Raw genomic sequence first — 25,265 nt, forward strand, 5'->3', positions numbered from 1 at the left:
TGAATTACGATGTTTTGTTTTTTTCAAATGAAATTTTTTTCTCAAAAATGTGGCAATTTTCTTTCAGACAATTGCGTCAAAGACTGCGGTAAGTAAATTTTGATCCCCCCGTTACAGCAAAGCGCCAGCTTCCCGCCACAGCCTGAAATCATTAGTTAATCAATCTTTTAATAACTGTAATTAATTAACAACAGTAGTGCAGCATGCATCCGCTAACAGCAATTGCGTCTATAGTTACATATATACGCCATTTTTTTGCATCCGCAAATCGCATCTAATTTTTTATTTTATTTTGTTTTATGTCACGCATCCAGTAGTTTTGCTTTAACTTCCACTTCTTTGCTTTGAGAATATAGTATATATAATCATCAATTGCTTCCCTTCTAAAAATATTTTTTTCCATATAGATTATTTTTTATATTCTTCCTCGTCAGATTTCGGGTCATGATTCAGATTCATGACCGTCATTTGTATTCTCTCAATTCTCTCTATAATGTTGACCCGTAAAGGTTCAGCTTCGACTCAAGGGTCCTAGGCACATCAGACAGGCTGCATGACTTAGCCGAAAAGGTTTTGATTAGTTAGCGAATATATATTGTTTGTATTTGAGGCTCTCTGAACAATGCTTCATTCACCCTACCAGATATCAGGTGTAGTGAGAAAGCTGAAAGAAGTAATGAAGGTACACCTCTCATTCAATTGAGATTGAGGGCTTTAGCCATTAGTCTACAAAAACAGTGAAACTTCTGGTGCCTCAAGCTTAGTATAAAGAACAGGGGTTTTTCCCCTTGCGAGTCATTGGAAAGATTTCTGGGGAAAAAAACAATTAACTCAATTGTTTTGTATCGCTATGTACTGAATATTACATGTTGTATTTTGTAAGCAGGTTCTTGATCTTCATTGCAAGGGCACGTGGGCCCAATCTTATTGGCGTATAAAATTAAGCATGGATGACAAAAGGTTAAGAACCCCTAGTGTAGAGATAGATGATTTTTCTTAGCTCATAGTACATCAAGTAAAAGGACTTTTTGAATACTCGAGACAGATATCAAGAAGATATCAAGTCTTCACCGAAAATCCAACCCCGGTTCCCCCGTAATCCGGGCAAGTGCACTAACCAATATACTACGAAGACACGACTTTTACTTTCCTTATAACACGCACGGTAGCGTGACACACTGAAGTAGAGGCTTCGCAGCCTCCCTTAACTTCAAAAAATGGTTCCAGGTGTCGACAGTAAATAGAGACCAGCAAAATTTTCTTTCCGAGTTCGCTTGCTTGGACAGTAATATTTAGAAAGTCTCTACGTATAAGTTATTTCAGCCATCAGGGCTATTCAGTCTGTTTGTCGTGAAATTTTTGTAATTGGCAATATTTAATTGGACGGCTTTTATATAAAAGAAACTAAGCTCCATGGATCAAAACCGAAAAAGTTATTTAAAGTTATCTTCGATTCAGTTATCTATTCAGTTTGGTACTTGGTTCAAGTGCACACAGACTATATGTCACTTGATTAGCCGTCCAATTACAAATAAGATTAAATTATTTCACATCATTGTCATGAGGAGATGAACATTGCTTGTTGTAGTCGTTCACAATAGGATCCTGAGACGTATTTATAGGGGATCTGAGTGGGCTATAGCTCAGAATGGGAAGTTCAGAGGATCGGCCAATTTCGGGAATAGGTTGTATAGAAACCTAGAATAGAATGTGAGAAAGGTGACAAAATTGGTGTAGCTCACTGGAGGCAAAACGACAAATCCGCTTCTGAGTATGACAGCCCATAATTAAGTAGTCGAAGTATTACAGTACCGTATTATACGACTCGAAGCCATCTTCACATCTTCTTTAGTGACACGAGGAAGAAAGCTGTAACTCGAACTCGCGAGTTATTACATGTGTAACGTAACAAGCAGGGTTTGCAGATACCTTTTGACATGTGAACGTGATGATTGCGATTGTCAACAAATGGAGCTCATGTTTCTTTGTGAGTCAGCCATCCATGAATACGATTCCGATGAAGAAAATTCAATTCTGAAATCATGGCTTTTTTTTTTTTTTTATTTCATTGAATTCGACGTTTTCCTCCATTTAAAAAAACATTCCCCACCATAAAGAATAAGCCAATCTGCACAAGTTTATAACCAAATTTTTGTTATTTTGCTTAAGCTTTTACTCCGTGCTAGAGTATGCATATGTACGCGCTTTTATATATATACCGTATATACTCGTATATAAGCCGACCCCCCACTTCAGGACCACCAAAACCGCAATAAATTGAAAACCCGTGTATAAGCCGACCCCCAAAAAATCCGTGCACATTTCGGAGAAAAAAATTCTTATATTTTCATGCAAAATGAATAACTCTTACGAAAATTTACAATAGAAAATGATTCAAACTTTTTAATCCGGTTCTCAAGTCTCCAAGCTCATGGTAATCCATCAGATCATCATAGGGGGTGCGGCACCTTCGTTTTTATCTTCATCTGGGCTGTCATCGCCATTGTCACTTTCAAAGGGAATATCATCTTGACATCTTCAGTTCCGTCCATCGAATTGCTGATGCAACACTTTTTGAAGGATCGGATGATAATTTCGATGGAAACAGAATTCCACGCTTCATGTACCCATTGGTACACTATAGGCCAATGTCAGGTTTCTTCATGGCACCACTTTTGGTAGTTTATTTATCATCGGAACTCATCCATTCGATCCACAAATTCCTCAAATAGTCTTTGAGAGGCTTGTTGATGCTCACATCTAAAGGCTGTACAATCAACGCGCGTTAGACACCACCAACCAATAATGTTTTTGATTTCTTTGCTTCAGCTTTGACATTATCAGTTCTGTGGTGTTTGAACATATCCCATATGAATAATGCCGGTTTCAAAAATGGCTGGTCGAGTGGTTATAGTGTCGGACTCGTGATGCGAGGATCCGGGTTCGAACCCCACAGTGGTGGTCGGCTGAAGTTGGTTTTCTGTGGTTCCCAACTTCAAGGCGCAAATGCGAGCCGATCTCCCCGTTAAAAAGTCTCGCCACAGAGAGCAACAGTCCTACAACGGTAAATCATTCAACCATAACACTTCACTCACAGTTAGAAAAACTGGGGGCAGATGACAGCACTACACATAACAGGCATTACACAGAAACAAACTTTACGTTAGGTTGCACTACACGTACACGCACATTCCCGCATGTACCGATTCGTTGGGGGTTCCACTGGGGGTGGGGTGTGGTGTAGCAGTAGTAGGTAGGGCCTCCAAAAAATGGCTCGGGGATCCATGATGTTCTTAAGTCAGCCACCTCGTTGGGCAATTTGCCTGTTGTGGCGTCGTATTTGTATTTGTATTTGTATTTGATTGCCGGGATCGATATTTTCTCATCAAAAACTGACCCGAGTATAAGCCGACCTCCCCCCTTTCCCCCCCCCCCCCACCATCATTTTTCCACAAAAAAAACTCGGCTTATACACGAGTATATACGGTAAATTTGTCCTCTCCCTCCCTCCTTGTTTACAAAAGCATGTCCATAATAATCGCATAACGCTTTCAAGAGCAATTATTAAGTTATCATGCGCAACCTAATCATTGTTAATGAAATTAATGTATGATGTAATTATACGCTAAAATACTTATCAGTTATCATAAATATGTGTCTGATGTACAATGTGTTGATATCACTTGAATGTATGAATTTTTAACTCAAAATTTTTTTATTTTTGGATTTTCTGGAAAAATGATTCCAACTGAAATATCCACACGGATTTCTCATAGTGAAATTTTATTACAGTAGTGTACAACCTCCACATTAATATCGGATAACGTTTTGCCACTCGATAGAATTGCATGACATTGAAAACAACAAAATAAGTGAGAGATTTAATTAGAAAATTAGTATTATATAACAAGCATTTTAAACTATTGCTTACTCACAAGCACCAAAGTGCATTGGAGTTAGGAATGGCCGATATGCAGAGTGCATAGGTAACAGGGCGTAGGGCATTTTACTGCCAAACCCTTGATCTTAGAGGCATACTTCCAATTAAAAAGTATCCAAATAACGTGTGGTATATACTTTATATGTCATTCATGTTGCAAAGCGTTGTATAGTTACTACAATAAAAATGTTGACATTTTAGTAACTATACAAAACCCTTTGCAACATGAATGACGTATCAATATACTACACGTTATTTGGATATTTTTTCTAATTGGAAGTATGCCTCTAGGATCAATGGTTTGCCAGTAAAATGTCATACGCCCTGTTACCTATGCACCCTGTATATGCTCGTGCCCGCCCATTTCTGCACTGTATTAAGATATTGATCGGAAATTTAAAATCTACTGAGTTCGATTATTCGTTTTTAAAATAGTCGTCGTAAACAGAATATCAAAAATGGGAAACCATCAGTAGTTATAATTTTTGTCTCTCTGTAGAAAGCAGGCAGACCTTCAACATACTTACATAGAGTGAAAATTCAAGCATCTGCCATCTTCACTTCAAATTATGGAAGACAGATGGCATCACCACAGCCGCACATACACTCATAATACTCGCTCCAGCATGTACCGATTGTTAGAAATTCCCCAGAAAAATTTTTACGGGAATTCAGATTTTATTTTCCAAATCACCTATCTACTTAGCATTAAAATGGCCGTAGCTTAAGAATGGATACGATAACCCCTGTTGTATCACAGTTGCATGATTAATATTTTCAATTACGAAATGAATGATAATTATTATAGTTTAATTCTCCTTCAATTTCGAAAAATCAGCTGCCCCACTGACGTTGAGAAGCACTTGCGGATGATCTTGAATTATATCTGAGTTATAATAATACTGTAGTATCTAATTGACCTGTATCAACTATTCATCCGATTTAGATTCTTGTCACCCGAAGATGGCCCGGTGCATCAACGGAGTATGCCTCGACAACCTGTGCTATTGTAACGACGGCTATGGCGGCAAAGGTTGTGAAATGCCAGGTGAGAATTCTAAGAGCAATTTTTCTTAATATTCTTTGGTATGTTTCAGTTCTACTAAATTGTTTCAATCGTGATAGACCTTCTTCGTGGGTTGTCAGGAAAACAAAGAACACAGCTCAAGTGATACAGATAAAAAATTAAAGAATATATGCAACAACAAAAAACCATTTAGTTCGAAAAGATTTATTATAATTTTTTACGAAACTTTTTCTGAGAAAGTAAATGTACCGCAAGTTAATTTGATTGAGTGTAAGGAGTCATTATTTTGAATAATACTTTTATTTTTTTCATCCCTCGTTTAGACGAAAACGAATGTAAATATCGACCGTGTGACGTATTCGCTCACTGCACGAATACTATGGGCAGTTTCTACTGTTCCTGCTTTCCTGGCTATGAAGGAGACGGCTTTGAATGTCACGGTAAGTAAACATTTACAAATGCATATACGTCCTAAGCCTCTTTTCAAAATATATGCAAAGGAAACTTTTAAATTATATTGAAGGCCCCCCCCCCCCCCTCTTTTCGGAATATACGCAAAGGTATTTTTCAAATGCATGCAAAGTACATTATTCTAAATTTTAAAATGCTCGTAAAGCTGATCATTAAAACTTTTTCTACGCGTGCGAAGTTCATTTAAAAAAAAAAATTTGCACGCAGAATCAATTTAAATTTTTTAATGCGTACAAACTCCAAAGTTATTTTAATGCACGTATATAAATTCCATTCAAATTTCTTTAATGTCTGCAAAATCTATTTAAAAAATTTTAATGCATCCAAAAATCCTTTTAATTTTTTTAATATCTAATGCATGCAAAATTCATGTAACAAAAAATTTTACGCAAAGTCTATTTAAAAAAATTTTAATGCATGCAAAATCTATTGTTAAGAATTTTAAAATTCCTCAGTAGCTAATATCTAAAATGCTCCGAGTATTTCAAATCCATCGAATATCTCATTTTAAACACTGAGGAGATAATTTTAAAATGCATGGAAAGTCCCTTTATAATAAAAATATATAAAATAGCCTACAGAAATTCATGGTCATAATTCCAACCCCTGAACTTTTGTTTCTCTTTTTTCAAGGAAGGCCCAATGTCTATAATCAATTATGAGCACTTTATCCCGATAAGAATCGCACACGAACCGACATGGCTCCCACATCTATAGCTAGTGATAGCTTTTAATGAATCGTATTTGAAAGAAAATTTGCGGATTCGTGGGACCAGCCCTCTTCCGATTCCAATTCCTTGATTATAAGGCAGTGATTGATGCTTGAGTGCTTACTGTGCACAAACCGTGTTGGACGAACAGTACATAGGGCTAAGCTAAAAAACAATATAAAATTGAGATAAAAGAAGAGAGATAAAATTTCTTGTTTTTTCTTATTTTTTGTTTTGTTTCTATAAGAAAACAAAAATTTCTCTTATCTTTTTGTGAGGTTCTTTTTTTATTATTGTTATTTTCCACATTCGAACCGGTTATAAAGTTATATTATACTATACTAAAAAAACCGGTTGAATTAGTCCATTTAGAAATGAAATACGATTACGTATTTCTCTTTCTTTTTGACCGTTAAGTTTTAGAACGATTCAAAGAATGGGATAAGCATGTTGCGAAGTAGGAGAGAAAAATTTACCCTCTCTGAATCCTGTTTCGAAAATAATACTAGCGTGTGACTGGTATGTAGCACGGTGTGGATCGAAAGTCACAAGACTTTTTAAAATATGCGTAAAAATCATGTGTGCGTGTATGTAGTTTATATCATGAATTAGGATTTTTTAATTCCAATTTATAGTAGTTTCTAAATTTTGTCGATAGGGGACGGTTCATAGAAATGAAGCTGCTTTTAACCTCTTTACGATCACGGGCGTAATATCGCGTCCAAACACCAGCGGAATAAATTCAAACAAGTTCTCTGTTTTCTTTCCTCTCTCTTCACCATCACGAAGCTTTATAGCAACCCTGTTATCTACGGAAGTTGCTTTTTCTTTCCCTCCTTTCTTTATAATGTATCTTTCTACTATATATATATATATATATATATGTGTGTGTGTGCGTGTGTGTGTGTGTGTGTAAAAGCTAAAGAAAACACGTAGGGTGAGGGTGAAGAGAGGACACTTAAAAAACCCTCTTTTATCTACCCTATCTATTATACTTTTCCTTTTTATATATTTTTCTTTCCCCCACTTCTTTTTTTCCCCCAACGTAAGGGTTAGGTTAAGACAAGGTTACCAGATTTATCGCTGATTCGTTAAATAGAGATAATCCAAATTTCTTGCCAAATCCTTGCACGTCCTCTATATAACGATACTCTGTGTGACAAGAAAAAAAATATGGTTATAGAAAAGTTAATCGTTACATCAAAAAATAGCATTATCATCTGGCGTTATCATCCAAATTTATGCTGTTGCTGGCACCTCTTCTAAATTAGCGTTGTTAGTACAACCATAAATTGCATTAAGGAGTGTTTATTCACAGCAAAAAAATTGTATTGTTGATGAATAAAATTCAGTTAATTATTTGTCTCCGTGAAGTAGTTTACTGTTCAATCCTATTGTGTACTACACAAAAAATAGCTTCACGGCAACTCCATTAACACTTTCGGAGGGTAGATAGATATAGTGCAAAACACCGATGCTAGTAGACACCTTCGAAAGAACAAAAACTGGTGAAGAATTTAAAAATATATTAAAGGTGATTGTGAGCAAAATATAAAAAATATCGTAGTAACAGTGTCTAAATCTCCTCAAAAAAATATCGTTATAGCGGATGGATATCGTTGTATCGAGAGGAGTTTAACATTAGACTATCGGCCATTACAAAAAGATTTTGAAAAATATTGTAGAGGGGATTTGTCGTTGCAGCGAGGTTTCACTGTATAAATTCAAGTCGAGCGTCGAAATTTTTAGAGATTTCTCCAGCCCTGTTGGCGCACACACACAAATACCTCCTTACTTTGTTCAATTTTTGAAAAGTAGGGGGGGGGGAGAATTTCGGCCCACCCCTGCGCTCACTTGACTGTGTGTTTTATTTCTTTAGAATTATCTTTCTTCACCCTTAAACGGTATCGAATCACATGGACGACGATTCGTCATTCCCAAATTACTTCAATTCCATACGAAAGATGATAATACATGGGTGGTAAATATGGTATACAGATGGTAAATATTGACAATTGCAAAAAAAAAATAACAATAATCTATAAACTTATATAAGTAAACTATTCTAAAACGTAATTCGAGAACCATTATCATTGTTTTGTCTCGTGTAGCCGCTATTATTAGAATATCGCGATCATCTATGACAGATTTGATTGATCCAAGAAATGTGTCATGTAATTGGTTTTTCGAGTTATATATTTTGTATATAATTTTAAAGAAAGCAAATCGCATAAGTGTTTTCTCTGTTTTTTATGCAGATATCAACGAGTGTGAGATTCCATCTTTAGCGGCAATTTGCGCTGATAATGCAGAGTGTTGCAATTTACCTGGCCATTTCATATGCAAATGCCTTCCTGGATACACTGGAAATGCAACAGTTTCTTGCACAGGTATTTTCCCTGCCATAATTTATTCTGCTTATCACTGGAGAAACAATTGCTGGTTTTCCGTTGAATTGAAATAGGTACCAATTGTTGGGGAAAATGAGTGTATCGATCGTTTTATTACAGATATCGACGAATGCTTAGATCCATCAGCCTGTGGTCAAGGTGCTCAATGTGAAAACATCCCCGGGAGTTACAGATGCTTCTGTCCAATCGGCTACGACGGTGATCCTTTCGCGCAATGCTATGGCAAGTGTTCCATTTTTCTTTAATGCTTCATATTTTGGCATACAAGTTAAACATTCGAAACTATAACAGTCAAACTATAACGACATCGCATATTTTTTTATACGAACTTTTTTCGTTACAACCGAGGTATTGTTATAACCAAGTTTGACGTTTTTTAGACCTTGTAAGAATGAAAAGTATGACTGGATGTATTTGACCATATGTATACTTTGACCATATTTCCTAGATTATAAAATACGGGAATTAGGGATTCCAAATACAGAAAGTCGTCAAATGGCGTCAAAAATGATGCCGTAGAAAAGCAGACTTGCTAATAATGACTGAAATCACTACAAAATTGCCAAATGGTGGGAAATAAATTGCTACAGCAGAATGCAGTAGTTTGAAATGCAATTCATGAAAAAAAACATGTTTTACAGGGCAAATATGTGAGATGATTGTTGATATTTATAATTATGATTATCATTAGAAAAATTTATAAATTTACATAAGCTGGGGAAAATAATTTCATCCTTGATCTTTGAAGAATGAAGTTTTGTGTTGGCCTCATTGGAATGCAAGGGAGAAGGCAGGACATTTTCATAAAAACAAGGAAACACGGGAATGTTTCTTTTTTTTCTTTTGTTTTGAAATACAGGGTCATGATTACCCTAATTATATGCAATAAAGTATTGTGCATCAAGTTAAGCGAGAAAAACACGTGGAATTAGAATCAGAAATACGAGACGTAGTCAATTCTCACAAAAAATTTTGCCGATTGGCAGCGACATTGCCAAATATTGTTTGAAATGTACTTCCCGAAAGTTGAAAAAAAAAACCATGACAAATATATAAGATGAATATTTATATTTATAGTCATATTTATGTATAGTATTATGTAAAATATCAAATAAAATTATCACCATCCCCGATTCTAGTAAAGATTGAAAATTAAAAGAAGCTTCATTGAATAACGGGACGTTTTATTGTAAAAAAAAAATCTGCCAAAATTACGAGAATGCCTCGTATACGTTCATACAAATCAGCAATTAGGTGCGTCAAACATGCAATAACTCTCTTTTTTTTAATCGTTAGGTATAATAGGACAATATACAGTATATGAACATTCCCTTGATGTGATGAGCCCAAATTTTAGGAATTTCTAGGAAAAACACAGTGAAACCGGAAGCAAATGTGACGAAAAATGTTTCGTTAAAACCGAGGTCGTTAAGTTCTGATCGACATAGTAAGCAAAGCTCACAAACGTTATTCTCTAAGGGGAATTCTGGCTGGGACTACCAATTAGTGATGTATGTGGGTGAGGTGTCGTTATAACCGAGTTTTTCCGTATTGTAAAGAGCTTTCCTAGACTATCCATCCATTTGGGGAACGAGCACAAACCATCCCAAGATTGTCTCTCTGGGAGATCAGCTGTCATGTCTGTCTGTATTGTAAAGAACTCAGGCCCGTAGTCAGAAATTTCGTTTGGGGGGGGAACACTTTCATTTCGGGGAGGGGGGGGACAAAGTGATAGAACAATATATTTGGACATCTTTTCCCTTTTTTCGGTCATTGTCTCGCATTTCGGTGGGGAGGACTTGGGAGTCTGGTCCCCCAAGTCCTTGATACGGACTTGAAAGAACTATACCCGTGTATGAGACCATTGTGGTTATCAATATTATTATTATTGTTATTCCTCGGTATTTTATAATTTACTGCTTGGTTAATTTCTAACTTATTGAGTTTTATTTAATTGCAGATTTGGACGAATGTCGGAGAAATCCTTGCGGCCACGGAGCTCAATGTACGAACACTAAAGGTGGTTACACGTGCAGTTGTCCTAGAGGCTACACTGGCAGTCCGACACCAGATGCCGGTTGCGCGGACGTCGACGAGTGTTTCGGACCTAAACCTCCGTGCGGAAAAGGTGCTCAGTGCATAAATACTGTCGGTGGTTATTACTGTCAGTGTCCGGAAGGTTACACGGGTAATCCTGCTTCTGGATGCGTAGGTAGGTATCTGCCTAATGGGCACAGTCTTTTAATGAATGGATCCATCCGGTCATGGCCCTCTGAGGTGTAAGAGGTTTCACGATAATGGCATCTGGAACTATGATTTTCGAGAATAAGTATGTAAATTGGATGCTAGTATTTTCAGTCCGATGAGGGGGGAGCTCGCAATATCACTTTGTCTGAGGGGCTAATGATGCTGTTGAGACTGACGGCCCTGCTGATGGATAGTTCTGCGGGATGCCTTCATGATCATGGGCTATGATTAAGTTTCTAAAATCTTCGAACGCTCTCGAATTCACTGGAACTATAACGACATCTAGGTTCCGGAATTGAATACAAAGAATGAAAATAAGATAAAACACTTTCTAGTGTCGGTCGAGAATTCAAATAAAAAGTAAGTTTTCACGTTCAATTATCAGTACATAATTCTGAATGACATTCCGGTGATATTCTGGACCAACTGCGGGCCTCCGGGTAAACGATACCCTGAGATCTCCCCCACCCCCCCCCCCCCCAGCAGACCGGATGTACAGTCCTAGCCCCAGAGGCGGATTTATAGCTTTGCCACCTGTGAGCTGTATAAATTTTTCCGCTGTCTCCCGTTATAATTTCATGGTGGTTTGACTACCATTTATTAAAATCCTCCTCCCCCTACGACCCTGGCCTATAGTCCGCTCAGTCCCCGCCCCCTTAAAATACACCTCTCTGACCACTTATTCTCGAACATCATAGTACCAGATCTCATTATCGCGGAGCTCTTCTTCCCCTATATCCACTCTGGGCTTATGCGTTAAGATGTTGATGTCAAGCAATACGATTACCAATTTTTCATTATTTATTATTATTTTTTGTGAATGTCATGAATGTTAACAAGAAATCATCATAATCATTTTCACATTTTCCCAGACATCGACGAATGCCCTCACGCTTGTGGAGCCAATGCTGAATGTGCGAATACTCCAGGAAGTTACACGTGCCGATGCAAAGCGGGCCACGTTGGTGACCCCTACCTGTCGGCGGGATGCCACGGTAAGTTATGGTGATGAGGCACATGACAATGTGTGCGGCGTTAACTGAATAATTTAAATTTCTGAAATTTTTATTCTCTATTTAAACGAATTAAAATCGATTGCAGATGACGACGAATGTTTGCGGCCAAACGCATGTGGGCTCAACTCGCAGTGCTTCAACACGATCGGATCATACAAGTGCAGTTGTCTCGAAGGGTACACCGGAAACGCGCTGCAGGTTTGCGTCGGTAAGAGACCATATATACAAATTTATATTATATTCAGCTAAGATTTTTGTACTCCAGGAGGGATGTAAGATATATCCCTCCTGTATAACGTAGGGTTACCAAATTTCGGAATGAGGACGAATGGGCAGCGTCACTTGCACGTGTTTGTAACAGATGGCACCACGACACCTACAAAGAAAAACAATTGTTTGTCAACCAAAACAGAGCTTTCAACCAAAGAACCGCTTTCAATTACGGTATCGTGTAGTGTAGAGGGTGCTTTTCAGCGGAGGGTATTCATTAAGGAATACGCTCATTGAATGTTGGGGCACCCATTTTCTTTGCACTGCATGCAAGAATGAGGGGCAACCCCATTGCCGTTTTAACGAATTGGCCCATCCGAGCACGGCCCCGGAGGCCTCGGTTGCATAGGTCAACACGCACGATATTAGGCATGTGGTGCTACGATTTTGAAAAGTATATAAATTGATAGGTTGGGGTATTTTGTGCCAGGTAGAAGGGCCAAGCAATGTTACATTGCGCGGGAGACCATCGTGCTGTTGAGTCACCCTTGGGTAACCTCCTCCCAGTGCACGTCATCAGTTTGTGCTAAGAAAGCGGTTCTCAACCTTTTTTGACTTGAACCCACAGTCGCCGCAGTGGTGGTCGGCTGAAGTTGGTTTCCTGTGGTTCCCAACTTCGAGGCGCAAATGCGAGTCGATCTCCCCATTAAAAAGTCTCGCCACAGAGAGCAACAAGCCTACAACGATAAATTCTCAATCATTACACTTCACTCAGAGATTGGAAAAACTGGTGGTAGATGGCAGCACTACACATAACAAGCATTACGAAAAACAAACTTCACGTGAGGTTTCACTACACGTACACGCACATTCCCGCATGTACCAATTCGTTAGAGGTTCCACAGAGGAATATGGACGAGGTGCATGTGTGGTTTAGTAGTGAAACGTAGTAACCTTTTTTGACTCGCGGAACCCTTTTTTGTTTACAATTTCAATGACGGAGCCCCTAAGTCCCCTTTTTTATTTATTTATCAAATTTACTGATTTATTTTATTGTCCTGGAGCGGCCGCAGAGCCCCATGGGAAGTGTACAAGTAACCCTAAGAGCTCCGTGGAGCACAGGTTGAGAACCCCTGTGCTAAGCAAACAATAGTATTGGATGCTGCTTCTTTTTTTTTGTACACGAATACAAACATGTAATACACAAAAAATAAATACACACATATAACAAACAAAAACTTTGTAGCCTGGAGGGACTGAAAAGTCCTGCCTTCCAGCAGTCCCAAAGGAATATCCGAAAGGAAGTGTTCAGAACTTTTCCGTTATGGAGCACCTGAAATTGTGTGGCTAGAATAGTAATTGAGCTCCCAAATGAGGACGTCTGGTAACCCTATGTTTTAAGTCACCAGCGAGTGTCGTCACACCTTCTAGCATTGTCCTGATGAAATTATCTTTATGAAAAATTAGCACGAATTTTTATTAATATGTGTTAATTTGCCTTGTGAACTTATGGTAATATGTTTCGATCAGATATTGATGAATGTTTGGAGCACCCTTGTCCGGAAAATGCGATCTGCAGAAATATACCAGGGAGCTACGAGTGCTCTTGTGTCGATGGATATGATGGAAACGCCAGAGAAGCTTGTACGAGAGGTAATAAAATTCGCTCGACATCGAATCCAGTCTCTTTTTCCAGCTCAATTTCAATGCTTTTTTGTTCTCATATTTGTGCGAGTTGAATTACATTTTTCTTCTTCTGTGCAGTTAAAGTCGATGTGCATTGCCAAGGAAATTACGAGTGCACGGATAATGCTCAATGCATTAGGGGCCGTTGTCAATGTAAAACAGGTTTCCAGATATCAGGAATAAATTGTGTTGGTGAGTTTGAATAATTTTTATGTCATTATATTAACGTAGTGTTTTCCAAAGTGGGCTACGGATTTAACATGGGATCCTATGCTTTCACTTGAGTTGGGGGGGGCGATGAGAGGTAAAAAATTTCTTAAGAAGGGGGTGATGCATAGACTAAAGAATTAACGTAATGATTAAAAAAAGAAAAAAGTTTTCTTCACTTTTTTTGCAAGAGATTCAGTATCTAATTCAAGAGTATTCATTTTTTCCCCCTTTTGCTGTTGTAAAATAAAATGTTTAATCACTTTTCTTTGAACTTAATTAATGAGGCCTTTTGGATCTGATATTTTCCTCTTTTTTTGAGACATACAAACCGCATCCAAAGCAACCAACATGGCAACTTCCTCCGCAGCTCATGAAAGAGTGAAAGACAGGGCCGTAACTAGGCTGAGGCAACCGGGGCAGCGGGCCAAATAGGGACCTCACAGAAAATGTATACTTATTTTGTATCATTTTTTCCTTTTTAGAGGTACAGTCCCACGAGAGTTTGCTAGGGGACCCTTGGTAAGATAATTAAAGTTAATGAAAGTCTAAAGATAATAAACGTCTTTGTTGAACATAAACCGCAAAAACTACAGCCGGTGTGAAGTAAGCCCCCCCCCCCCCCCAAGAAAATGTCTGCCCTGCGACGCCGACAAGGTACGCTACGGCCTTGGTGAAAGAAGAAATATAAATTGAGGAGATGTAGAAATGAAATAGATATTTTTTCATTAATAGGCGCTAAATATTTCTATTTTTTTTTTTTTTTGAAGTTCAAGTTATTTATCTGCCTGTCCAATTATATCAATTGCTGCGGAATTATTTCAATGCAATTTATGGGCCATTATTAATAATTTAAAAAAGAAACTAAACCTTAAAAATTTATATCAATTGCTGCAGTTGAATATTGAAAGTCAATATAAGGGGACAAACTTTAATTTCACACTCAAGAAGATATAAATAAAAAATTGAAATCAATGCATGTGTGGAAAGTAGGTCCGGCTAATTATTTTATATTTAATTTTTTTGGCTTCGTATCTTTAAGCAAACTCAATGTTTCGTAAATTTTTAAAATTATTGATGTGGTGGAAATCCCCACTTAATTTCCGCATTTCTACTGTAAAATCGGCAAGTTTAACATTTATTTCTATGGGACATCCTGTGCCTGTCCCTCAAAGTGATGATGATGGCGTCTATTCAAAAAGCATCATTTTCCAATATAAAAAATAGCCCCCCTCTAGTTCTGCTGTATATTTTTTCCCAAAAGAAAGCGAGAATAGCCCTAAGTGGAAAGATGTTTTGAACTTACTGTACGAACGATTATGTGTGTCATCGGGAACGTTGTTACCACACTCAGGACCCTGTGCGAAAGCAAGCCTTTAGCCTCCTGCTCGGGGAGGATGAATTCTTCCTCTAATTCCGCGCATTAGTTAGATTTTCATGGAAGTGGTCCCCTTTATAGATGTCAAATAATTAGAGTGTATTCAATGTAAAAAAAAAAAATTCAGACTTTCGCGTGAGGTATGTACTGAATATCAAGGCCGTAGCGTGGGGGGGGACGACGACTTAGGGGTCGGACCGGTAATCACTGAATACGTACCCATTATAAACGATGGCATAATTTAGGCAAAATACGGTTTTTTCCTCTTTTGGAATGGCGCGGGAGTATGTGGTAGGTCCTTGATGGCCAAGTTGCCCTCAGAAGTGCTGGAACTCACTAGAGCTCCAGTAACACTCCCTAAAAAAGAGCAGGGCCCCCCGGCCAGAGTTTTCATGGGCCCTTCTATACTACATTTATAGCGTGGAGAAACAATAAATGATGGGAATCGTGCTGGGCCGCAGGGCTGGAGCCCTGTCAGACAGAGCGGACTTAAGGGGTGTGCAAAAGGTGCAGTCACACCGGGCCCCGCGTTTAGGAAGGCCCCGCACTTACAGTAATATACAAATACAACGCCATAACAGGCAAAATGCCCAACGAGGTGGCTGATAAAAAGATGCCCATAAAAATATGGATGTCATATATTTTAAAAAAAACAGCAACCCAATTAAAAATGCAATTAACACAAATTATAAACAATATATACACATGAATATATATAATAACCCCTTCCCATAATTCTGGAATTTTCTGAACTTCCATCATTTATTTTAAAAAATTCTGAGATTTTCATAAATTTCTGGAATTAATTCATGCATTTATTTTGAATTTTGATAAATTTCTGCAAATATGTTTCTTGCATTTATTCTGAAATTTGTTGGATGCTGGATTTATTTATTGCATTTATTCTGAATATTTTTCAGTGCTGGAAATATTTCATTTATTCATTGCATTTATTCTGGAATTTTCATGATTTTTTTGTTATGAATTTTTGTGAATTTTTGATTCTCCTCTTCCACAGAATATATAAAATTCGGGGCTAATTGCCCCGAAATTATCAATATGCCTCTGGCCTCTCTATTATTTTCGCACCGGAGCCCAGCATCTGGTAAGGGCAGCCCTGCTGTCAGCCCCACCCTTGTGGAGGCCATGGGGGGTGTGGGTGTCTCTCTTTCCTGTTCTTTGGGGGGAGGGGGTGTTGGTGCGAGCCTTAAAAAAAAGAAAGAAAAAGACTCGTCACAATGCATTTGGGTTCGTAGTGGAGACGGCAATAACAATTTTACTGCATGGAGTTTTTTCAAAGGGTCAAAAGATGCTTCCCTTTCCAGAGAAATATCAATTATTTTCTTTCATAGGTACAATGAATTTTTTCCTATTTAAAACGTTCAGTGTGATGAATTCTATCGAGAAGCTCCATTTCCTTCTCTTTTTCTTTCCCATGCGAAACCAAACGAATTAGCAGCTGGCAAAGTAGAAAATCTTCTAAAAAAAAATTTGCCTCACTCTTTTCTACCTTCATTCATCTTTGGTACATGGGAACTTGTCAGTTTTTTTATCTGCATCTTTTTTTCTTCTTTTATTGTGAATATTATCCTTTCCTTTGCAAATGCTAGAATGAAATTATAGCATCTAAACTCTCCCTTAAAAAACGGATTTCTTGTTATACGCCATCAACTTTACCCATTCACGCTGATCTACATGTGTTCACAATGTCCTTTTACAGGTAGATGGAGCCTTGACATAGGGTCACAAGTCAACAAACAAGGGCACCCCCCATATGATTGGAAATTTTCACTTATTCTAATTATTATTAATATTATTTTGTATCTATTTCCGATCTTCCAAGTTATAAATTTTTTCATAAATGTTTCTTTTTTGCTTAGATATTGATGAATGTCGAACACCAAATATTTGTGGAAGAAGTGCTACATGCAGAAATGTTGTTGGGGGTTACAGCTGTGAATGTAAGCAAGGATATGAAAAGATATCATCTACTAGGGAAAGCCAATGCAAAGGTATGGAAACATTTAGATGATAGAAAATCTATCAATTTATTTCCAAAGTAGAAGTACAAGTCTATACATTTTCTTTGATCTATGCACTTCATTAATTATTTTTTATTTTGTTTCGTGTAGACATCAATGAATGTCTCTTTGGGCGTTTCCCTTGTGGAAAGAATGCCAAATGCATAAACAATGATGGCAGTTACCAGTGTGTGTGTCCAAACAATTTGATTGGAGATGCAAAGATTGCATGCAAATGTGAGTTCTAATTTTATTTCAATTATTAACATTTCAGTGCTGTAAAATTGTAGTTAATGTCTCCTTTCTGTTCTTGACTTTCCCATTTTGTGGCAGCTCTGACTTGCTCTGAGTGTGAATGTTTTGTATATCTGTTTAAATCATGAACAATTAAATTTTTTCAACTCGTTGGTAAAATATACTGCACATGATATTGAAACAAGTTGATTTTACTCACACTCAGTGCTACTGCAAATATTCTTGCTTATTTTCAACGTCACATAATATGAATGATAATTAATAGCAATCACAAATTCTTTTCTGCTTAAGTAAGGTAAAAAAATTACCATAAAAATTAACACAGAAAAATATTCTTCCTGATTTTAAAATTTGTGAGATGCATTTTTGAGATGAACCATTTGTTCTGATATTTGTTTGTATTTCTTAATTCTGTAGCACCATGTTCTGATGTTGATTGTGGAGAGCATGCAACTTGTCAAGTTAATGGTCAAGAAGCTGCTTGCATTTGCAATTTGGGATACACCTTTGACCCATTGAATATAGCTGCTGGCTGCCAAGGTATTCAAATTATTCTTTACTAGCAAAAATATCTGGTGCTGCCCAGGTTTTTTTGTCTACTTTGGGCATTTTCCCAGCCCTGACAAACTTGTAAAGTAGTCTATTGTTTAAGCCAGGTTCCCCTTTGGTATATATATATATATATATATATATATATATATATATAATTGATAAACTATACATATAAAATTGATTTTCTGTGTATTCTATAACACACGCAAACACAAAATCAATTTTATATGTGTAGATTAATAACACTGAATAACAACAACAACAAATCATGTTCTTAAAGGAAATTTTAATGATTTTAGTGCATACTGGGACTGCTGATTCCGAATCTTGCATTGGTTTTGACAGGTTGGCTCTAGTTTTTGAGATAAAATGAAAATTAAATTCACCATCTGCAAAGTTTTAAAATTTAATTCACTCTGTACAATCGAGACTCTAGCATAAGTATGCATGCATATACATATCTTTCATGCACTTGCATTTAGAAATTTATTTTAACCAATATTTTTATGTAATTCATTTTCATTCTTTATTTTAATATATAGATATAAATGAATGTGATGTGAATCATGGACCTTCAGGACTTTGTGGACAAGGAGCAATATGCGGCAATGTTCCTGGTAGTTACCACTGTTACTGTCCACCAGGATTCACCGGTGATCCTTTCAGATACTGTGAAGGTTAGTCTTATTTTCGTGAACGTGTCATCAAGTTGCCTAATTTTTAAAAAGATAGGAGACAATAATAGTCACAAGTTTTTAAATGAACACTCTTATTTAAATATGAACTCATACAAAAGTGAATTCTTATATTTTACATCTAGATATAAATGAGTGTGATAGACGGTTCGGACCAAGTGGACAGTGTGGTGAAGGAGCTATATGTACCAATACACTAGGCAGCTTTACTTGTGATTGTCCTCCTGGATTCACTGGAAATGGAAGAGTGAAGTGCCAAGGTGAGTTCAATGAATGATTTCCAACTTAAAAAAATTTATATCAATTTTTTTGTTTTTTATGGTCTAAATCACTGGCTGTAATTTTTTTTGTTTTCTTTTATCTAGACATCAATGAATGCTCACAAGCTTTTGGTCCAAATGGAAAATGTGGAATATCTGCAATTTGCACGAACCGCCCTGGAAGCTTTGAATGTCGATGCCCACCCGGAACATCTGGAGATCCATTCAACAGATGTAAGAGTTTCATTATTAAATTATAGAAATACACATTTTCTAATTTTTCATTCTATTGTAGAATTCATATTTTAAGTTGTTTAGGAAAACCTCAAATAAGTTGTTCTTGGATCACATTTGTGAGATTCTCTAATTGGAAAGTTTAATACATAATTAGCAATAACTTAATTATTTTTCATGGATTGTGTTTTTTTATTTAATTTCTTATCACAAAAAAATATTTTTTTAAAAATTTTATTCAATTTTCATTTGTCCTTCTCTTATAACAGGTACTGCTGTTGTACAGTGTACAGATGATAGATCTTGCAGAGGAAACTCTGTATGCAGTAGAAACCAATGTAATTGTCCAGAACCATATTTTGGTGAAGAGTGCAAACGTATGTAGTTTTGTTAGCCTTGAACATTTTCTTCAATTTAAAACAAATATTCTATCCTTTTGTTTGGTGTTTTAACTGCAAAAGATTCCTTTATTATAATGTTATATCTTGGTTGAATATACTTTGAAAAGAATTTTGTTGTTATTTTATGTGTATCTAAGTTGAAATTCTGAAAACTAATCTTTTTTTTGGTAATATAATAACTATTTTGGTACTCTGTGCTTCATATTTTGAAATGACCTGTATATTTGCAGATCCATGTGATGAAATCTTTTGTGGAGACCATGCAACATGTCAGCTGGATCTGAATAGAGAAACTGTTTGTGTTTGCTCTCCTGGTTATACAGGACGAAGCAACAGTTTGCCGGGATGCATTGGTAAGAATTTTTATTTGTGCTTATGTAATATACATGATTTTTCTTCTTTCCAATTGTTCTTACAAATTAATTTTCTATTTAACTAAAACCTTATAAATTAACTATTCAAGCTATAAATAACCTAAACTATATGAATAAGTAGAATTGTAGTTACATCCTACATGCTACATCTAATCAGCCCTTACCTTTTCTTCAAATGTAAAGGTGAAAGCCAATCACATACCCAGGTAAGAGATTCCAAACAAGCACAAAAGGATGTGTGTGTTTCCAGAAAAGAGAAATATTTTTCCTTGATGTTTAATTATTAAAAAAGGCTGTTTGGGCATGACCAATCACATTTTGGCTGAGCTAGCTATTGTTCAAGTCCCTTACTTATCATTTTATCAGTGATGAGCCAGTCCCCTTCCCCTTTGAAAATTATTTTCTGCACAGAGTAGGTAGACCTACAATATAATACTTACTGAACATGAAAATTCAAGCATTTACCATCCTCATTTTAAAATATTGAAAGACAGATGGCAGCACCAACAGTAACACAAAACAAGCGCTACTCCGGCAACATAAATATGCTAGGGCCACACATACGCTCAGAACATGTATTCAGGCATGTACCAATTTGTTAAAAATTTTGCAAAGGAATGTGCCCAAGGTGTTTATGGTTAACTCTATAATGCCCAGATCGCCCGAAGTCGGCAGAGTAGGTTAATGCCCATAACCGCCTCAAGTCGGCCCAGCTAGGGGGTATGGGTATGTTTTGGTGGGCTTTTTTCACCAACGGGAAGAAGATGAAAGCTCTTGTCAGAGGCGGGAACGGAAAAGACAACCGCAACGCCCTATCAATGGGATTTTAAAAGCTGATGTACTAGAATGTTCCTTGAGAATGGACTAAGGGTACTCGATGCATTTTACAAAGAGATAATACTGTGAGGAAAGGGGTGTTTTCAATAGACAAATTATCTCCCGAAAATCCATTGAAATGAAAGTTTGAACGTCAATGCAAAGGGTGACATGAATAGAAACTCATGGAGAAAGGGTGGGGAGAGGGAAAGTGGCCGAAATTTGGACGAGTCCACTTTGAACACAAAAAACTTGGTATTTTTATGACCCTCCCAGGTTTTCTATCAGGGCGTTAAAGAGTTAAGTAGTAGTAGTAATGTGTCATGTATACATTGTGTTTTGCCTTAACACTTTTTGTCAAAACTTTTTATCAGTCTTCCAAAAATAATTATGCATCATTCTTTCAAACTTCACAGACATTGATGAGTGCAACACTGGTGGAAGGGTATGTGGTCAAAATGCTGTGTGCCGTAATGTACCTGGTTCATATGAATGCATATGTCCCAGTGGTTTTGAAGGTGATCCATATAGAGGCTGCATAAAAATTGGTGAGTTATCATGCTGTTTATTTTTTATATTACTTATCAGAACTTAATCTACGTGTTATGATATAAATTAATAAATTTCAAATATATATATATATATATATATATATATTATTATATTTTTATTTGTTTTGAATGTGTACACTGCTTTGTTTTAATTTGTGTCGGTCAGTGTGCTTTGAACATTTAAATTTGACAAAAATGTTCTTTTCCCTTGAATTTTCTGCAGATTCATCTCTAATAGCTTGTTCTGAATCAAAGCCCTGTCCAGCAAAGCAAGAATGTGTCACAGTGGGCTCATCTCCTCAATGTGTTTGCAAGAGAGGCTATACAACCGACTCCAGTTCAGGAAAATGCAGAGGTAAAATCAAATCAAAATGCAGCTCTACATTTAAAAAATTAAGCAAACTTATATACATTTTATATAGTTCAGCAATGTTTTATAGCTGTTTTTCCCTTTCCCATTGATGCAGATATCAATGAATGCACAGAAGTGAGAGATAAATCTCCATGTGGTCAACATGCTTTCTGTCTCAACATGGAAGGCAGTTACATATGCAGATGTCCTCCTGGACACATTGGAAACCCATACAGTGCTTGTTACCCTGAATGTAAGCCATTATATTTACATTTTACCCATCTTGAAATGTTATTAATCCTATGAAAACTTTGAATTTGATGATGTGTATATATTTTTTCAGTGATATCTTGTACACGTGACAATCAATGCCCTGGAAACACTATTTGTTTGGATGATGGACATCAAGGAGAACATTGTGGATGCCGTGCCCCTTTTGTACAGGAAGGAGAATATTGTATCTGTGAGTGAAATACTTAAACCTCTTTTTGCATTTGGGTACTAAAAATTTGACTAAACAGTGAATCAAATTTCACCTTTCCATATGAAATATTTTGGGTGTTTAAGAACATTTATTCAATTGCATTAAAAATTATTCAAATGATTGCATTTCTGATGCTGAGTTCTTTCTCTGCAGTGGTCAGTAGAAACTGTTCTACGACCAATCCTTGCCCTGAGAATCAGGAATGTGTGTATACCGGAGTTGGATATGGATTTTGCATATGTCCTAGAGGATATACAATGGATGCTACCGGTTTCTGTAGAGGTAAGAGTGATGCTTATAAACGTTGTATTAAGCCACATATAAAAATCAATGAACTAAAATTTTCAGGAGTCAATATGAACTATTATTCAACATTTTTTTGAAACAGATATTGATGAATGCACTGAAATTAAAGATTGGTCTCTTTGTGGATCATATGCTGAATGTGTGAACCTTCCTGGAGCATATCAATGTCTTTGTTCAGCTGGTTATACAGGAAATCCAAGGCAAGGCTGTAGCAGAATAGGTATAGCTTTTCTTCGTGATGCATTTTACAAGCCATTTAAAAGCAAAACATAGAATGCCATCATTCAAATTATTCATCATAATAATGAATTTTGGTGGCATGAAACAATCTAATTTGTCTAATTTGAATTTTATTGAGCCAAAAACTTCTATAGCCATATATTTCACAAATATGTTAGTTATTATAATTAAGAAAAGAGAGGTGTATGTATATATATATATATTAATTATTTATTTTGCAGAAATCGAATGTCGTGGACCTAATAGTTGCCCTGCAAATATGGAATGTGTGAAAGGCCAGTGCCAGTGCCTGCCACCATATGTTGCTGAAGGATCAGATTGCAAACGTTAGTGTAGTTAGGCCATTAAATAATCAGTTGTGTATTAAATTTAATTACTTCATTTATTTGATTGTTGTTTGCTTATCAAATATTTTCATTGTTTCACAGATCCATGTGAATGGCATTCATGCGGTCAATATGCTAAATGTGAATTGACTAAAGGTGGTGGCCCAAGATGTGTTTGTATACCAGGCTGCACAGGTGACCCAAACAATGCTTGTCAAGGTAAACATGGATAAACAGTATACTTTAGTTATTTGCATGTTTGATTTTTCTTTTCTTATATACACTTTACTCTCATATTTTGTCTGTTATTGCATAAGAAAATTTCCGTTGTTAAAAAATATAGTTAGCAGTTTTTCACACGAAAGCTTTTCTTATTGAATATTTCTGTATTTGAACCGAGCTATATATTACTTTCATTACTTTTCCAGCCGTTCAAAATTACTGTTTTTCATGGAAAATTTAGTGATTTGCATTCATGTTTAATTTGACCTATTTCGAATCAAACCATCTCAATTTCAGATATAAATGAGTGCATTGCAGACCTTCCACTTGATCCTAATGGTCCATGTTCAGTGGGAGCAGTATGCATCAATATTGTTGGAGGGTACCAATGTGAATGTCCACCTGGTACTTCTGGTGATGCTTATCAAGATGGATGTAAGTTTTCTTCCTCACATCTGTGCTGTCATTAAACCACAGTAGACTCTCTATAATCTGGTTGTGTGTCAGTCCGGCCCGGTGTAATTTGGTGTTTTTTCTTTCAGTGTAGGGGAGAAAAACATTTCACTGCATGTGTGTGTGTGCGCAAAAGTTCATATTATTTAAATGGTCTTTTTCAATTAACTTCCTGTAATCTGGCAGTTTTGGGTACTCTGGCATACCCAGGTCTGATGTATGCCAGATTAGTACATTCAATTCAACATGTTCAACAATATGTTACTGTTTAACTCCAACATAAAACCAGCGTGAAAAAAATTTATATCCATCCTTATCAATTTTAAAACAAATGAAACTACTTTCTTACATCAATAGAAAAGATTTTTAAGATTTAAAGATTTTTAAAAATTTTACGTTGTTTATATTGTTATATGTGTGAGATGAATACTCCATTCACTCTTGACATAGTTTTTTTATGATTATTTATGGTTCAGTTGAATAAACACATTTGGCTGAAACATTTACTTGTGAAGTAAAGGATGGTTTAAACGTCTTGCATATGTTTTAACATATCAGTGACACAAACTGATTTTTCTCCACCTTTATTTCAATTTTTTCAAACTGATCCTTATAATAGATAATTAACTTCATTTGTAAGAGGTCAAATACATCCAGATTCTTTGTGACAATCGTCATTGTTTTTTTCCCATTTGAGTTTAGGAAAGATTTTTAAATAAATTTTTTATAGACATTCACACACTTGTGATAAAGGCTCGTTGAATTCACTTTAATTAAACTTGTAATATTCATTTTCATAGGTCGTGGAGCGACTGGTTGTACATCAGATAGACAGTGTCCTCGAAATGCAGCCTGTGATGCTCGAGGTGGAGCTTGTGTTGGTATGTTCACTTCATTTTGTGGAAGTAAACTTACCATAAGGATTTCGATTATATAAGATAACAAAGCAAGGAGTTGAAAATTTAGGATCTACAGAAAAAAAATCTGTCAGCATTTCAAGTCTTTGGTTTGAATTTATTTTATTTTATTGATTCATATTTTTTCGCCCAGATCCTTGCTCCACAGCCTGGTGTGGACCAAACGCTGATTGCTTTGCTGATGACCATAATGCTGTTTGTAGGTGTCGTCCAGGATTTTCGGGCAATCCAAATGATCTTGAAAGAGGATGTGTATCACGTAAGCATATAAAAATATTTATCAAATCTGCACATTCTGAAGCATAATTTTGATTTTAGGAATGGATAATTAATACTATCTTCCCGTATGTGAGTTTAATAATAATTTTTATTGAACAATAAATAATCTGTTTATTTTAGGGAATAATTGTAACAAAAAAGTCTTGATTTTTTTTTTTTATTGATGAGTTAAACTTTTTCAGTAAGTTCATCTCAATATTACCACTAAATTTTTCGAACCAAAG

At 36.3% G+C, this 25,265-nt stretch overlaps 1 protein-coding gene across 2 annotated transcripts in view; it reads left to right on the forward strand.

The window, feature by feature from the left end:
* The window catches only part of LOC149084255 (uncharacterized), a 191,052-nt gene that overhangs the window by 79,258 nt on the left and 86,529 nt on the right, over window positions 1–25,265 (forward strand). The window contains exons 4-32 of one of the 2 annotated variants that reach the window (XM_089234616.1): window positions 68–88; window positions 4,887–4,988; window positions 5,291–5,407; window positions 8,407–8,538; window positions 8,659–8,781; window positions 10,520–10,771; window positions 11,679–11,801; window positions 11,908–12,030; window positions 13,563–13,685; window positions 13,797–13,910; window positions 17,184–17,315; window positions 17,436–17,561; window positions 17,997–18,119; window positions 18,674–18,808; window positions 18,952–19,086; window positions 19,192–19,320; window positions 19,590–19,697; window positions 19,952–20,074; window positions 21,328–21,459; window positions 21,686–21,817; window positions 21,930–22,067; window positions 22,158–22,277; window positions 22,452–22,580; window positions 22,687–22,824; window positions 23,066–23,170; window positions 23,273–23,389; window positions 23,690–23,827; window positions 24,646–24,726; window positions 24,896–25,021. In XM_089234616.1, the coding sequence (XP_089090742.1) occupies window positions 68–88; window positions 4,887–4,988; window positions 5,291–5,407; window positions 8,407–8,538; window positions 8,659–8,781; window positions 10,520–10,771; window positions 11,679–11,801; window positions 11,908–12,030; window positions 13,563–13,685; window positions 13,797–13,910; window positions 17,184–17,315; window positions 17,436–17,561; window positions 17,997–18,119; window positions 18,674–18,808; window positions 18,952–19,086; window positions 19,192–19,320; window positions 19,590–19,697; window positions 19,952–20,074; window positions 21,328–21,459; window positions 21,686–21,817; window positions 21,930–22,067; window positions 22,158–22,277; window positions 22,452–22,580; window positions 22,687–22,824; window positions 23,066–23,170; window positions 23,273–23,389; window positions 23,690–23,827; window positions 24,646–24,726; window positions 24,896–25,021 (3,597 nt within the window). The remainder of the gene's footprint in view (window positions 1–67; window positions 89–4,886; window positions 4,989–5,290; window positions 5,408–8,406; window positions 8,539–8,658; window positions 8,782–10,519; window positions 10,772–11,678; window positions 11,802–11,907; window positions 12,031–13,562; window positions 13,686–13,796; window positions 13,911–17,183; window positions 17,316–17,435; window positions 17,562–17,996; window positions 18,120–18,673; window positions 18,809–18,951; window positions 19,087–19,191; window positions 19,321–19,589; window positions 19,698–19,951; window positions 20,075–21,327; window positions 21,460–21,685; window positions 21,818–21,929; window positions 22,068–22,157; window positions 22,278–22,451; window positions 22,581–22,686; window positions 22,825–23,065; window positions 23,171–23,272; window positions 23,390–23,689; window positions 23,828–24,645; window positions 24,727–24,895; window positions 25,022–25,265) is intronic. The other variant, XM_089234617.1, reaches the window with a different exon arrangement.

The sequence above is a fragment of the Pholcus phalangioides genome, unplaced genomic scaffold, assembly GCF_987345545.1.
Source record: "Pholcus phalangioides strain wild (caught in Gottingen) unplaced genomic scaffold, Ppha-v1.0 ptg000008l_1, whole genome shotgun sequence".
NCBI lineage: Eukaryota > Metazoa > Arthropoda > Arachnida > Araneae > Pholcidae > Pholcus > Pholcus phalangioides.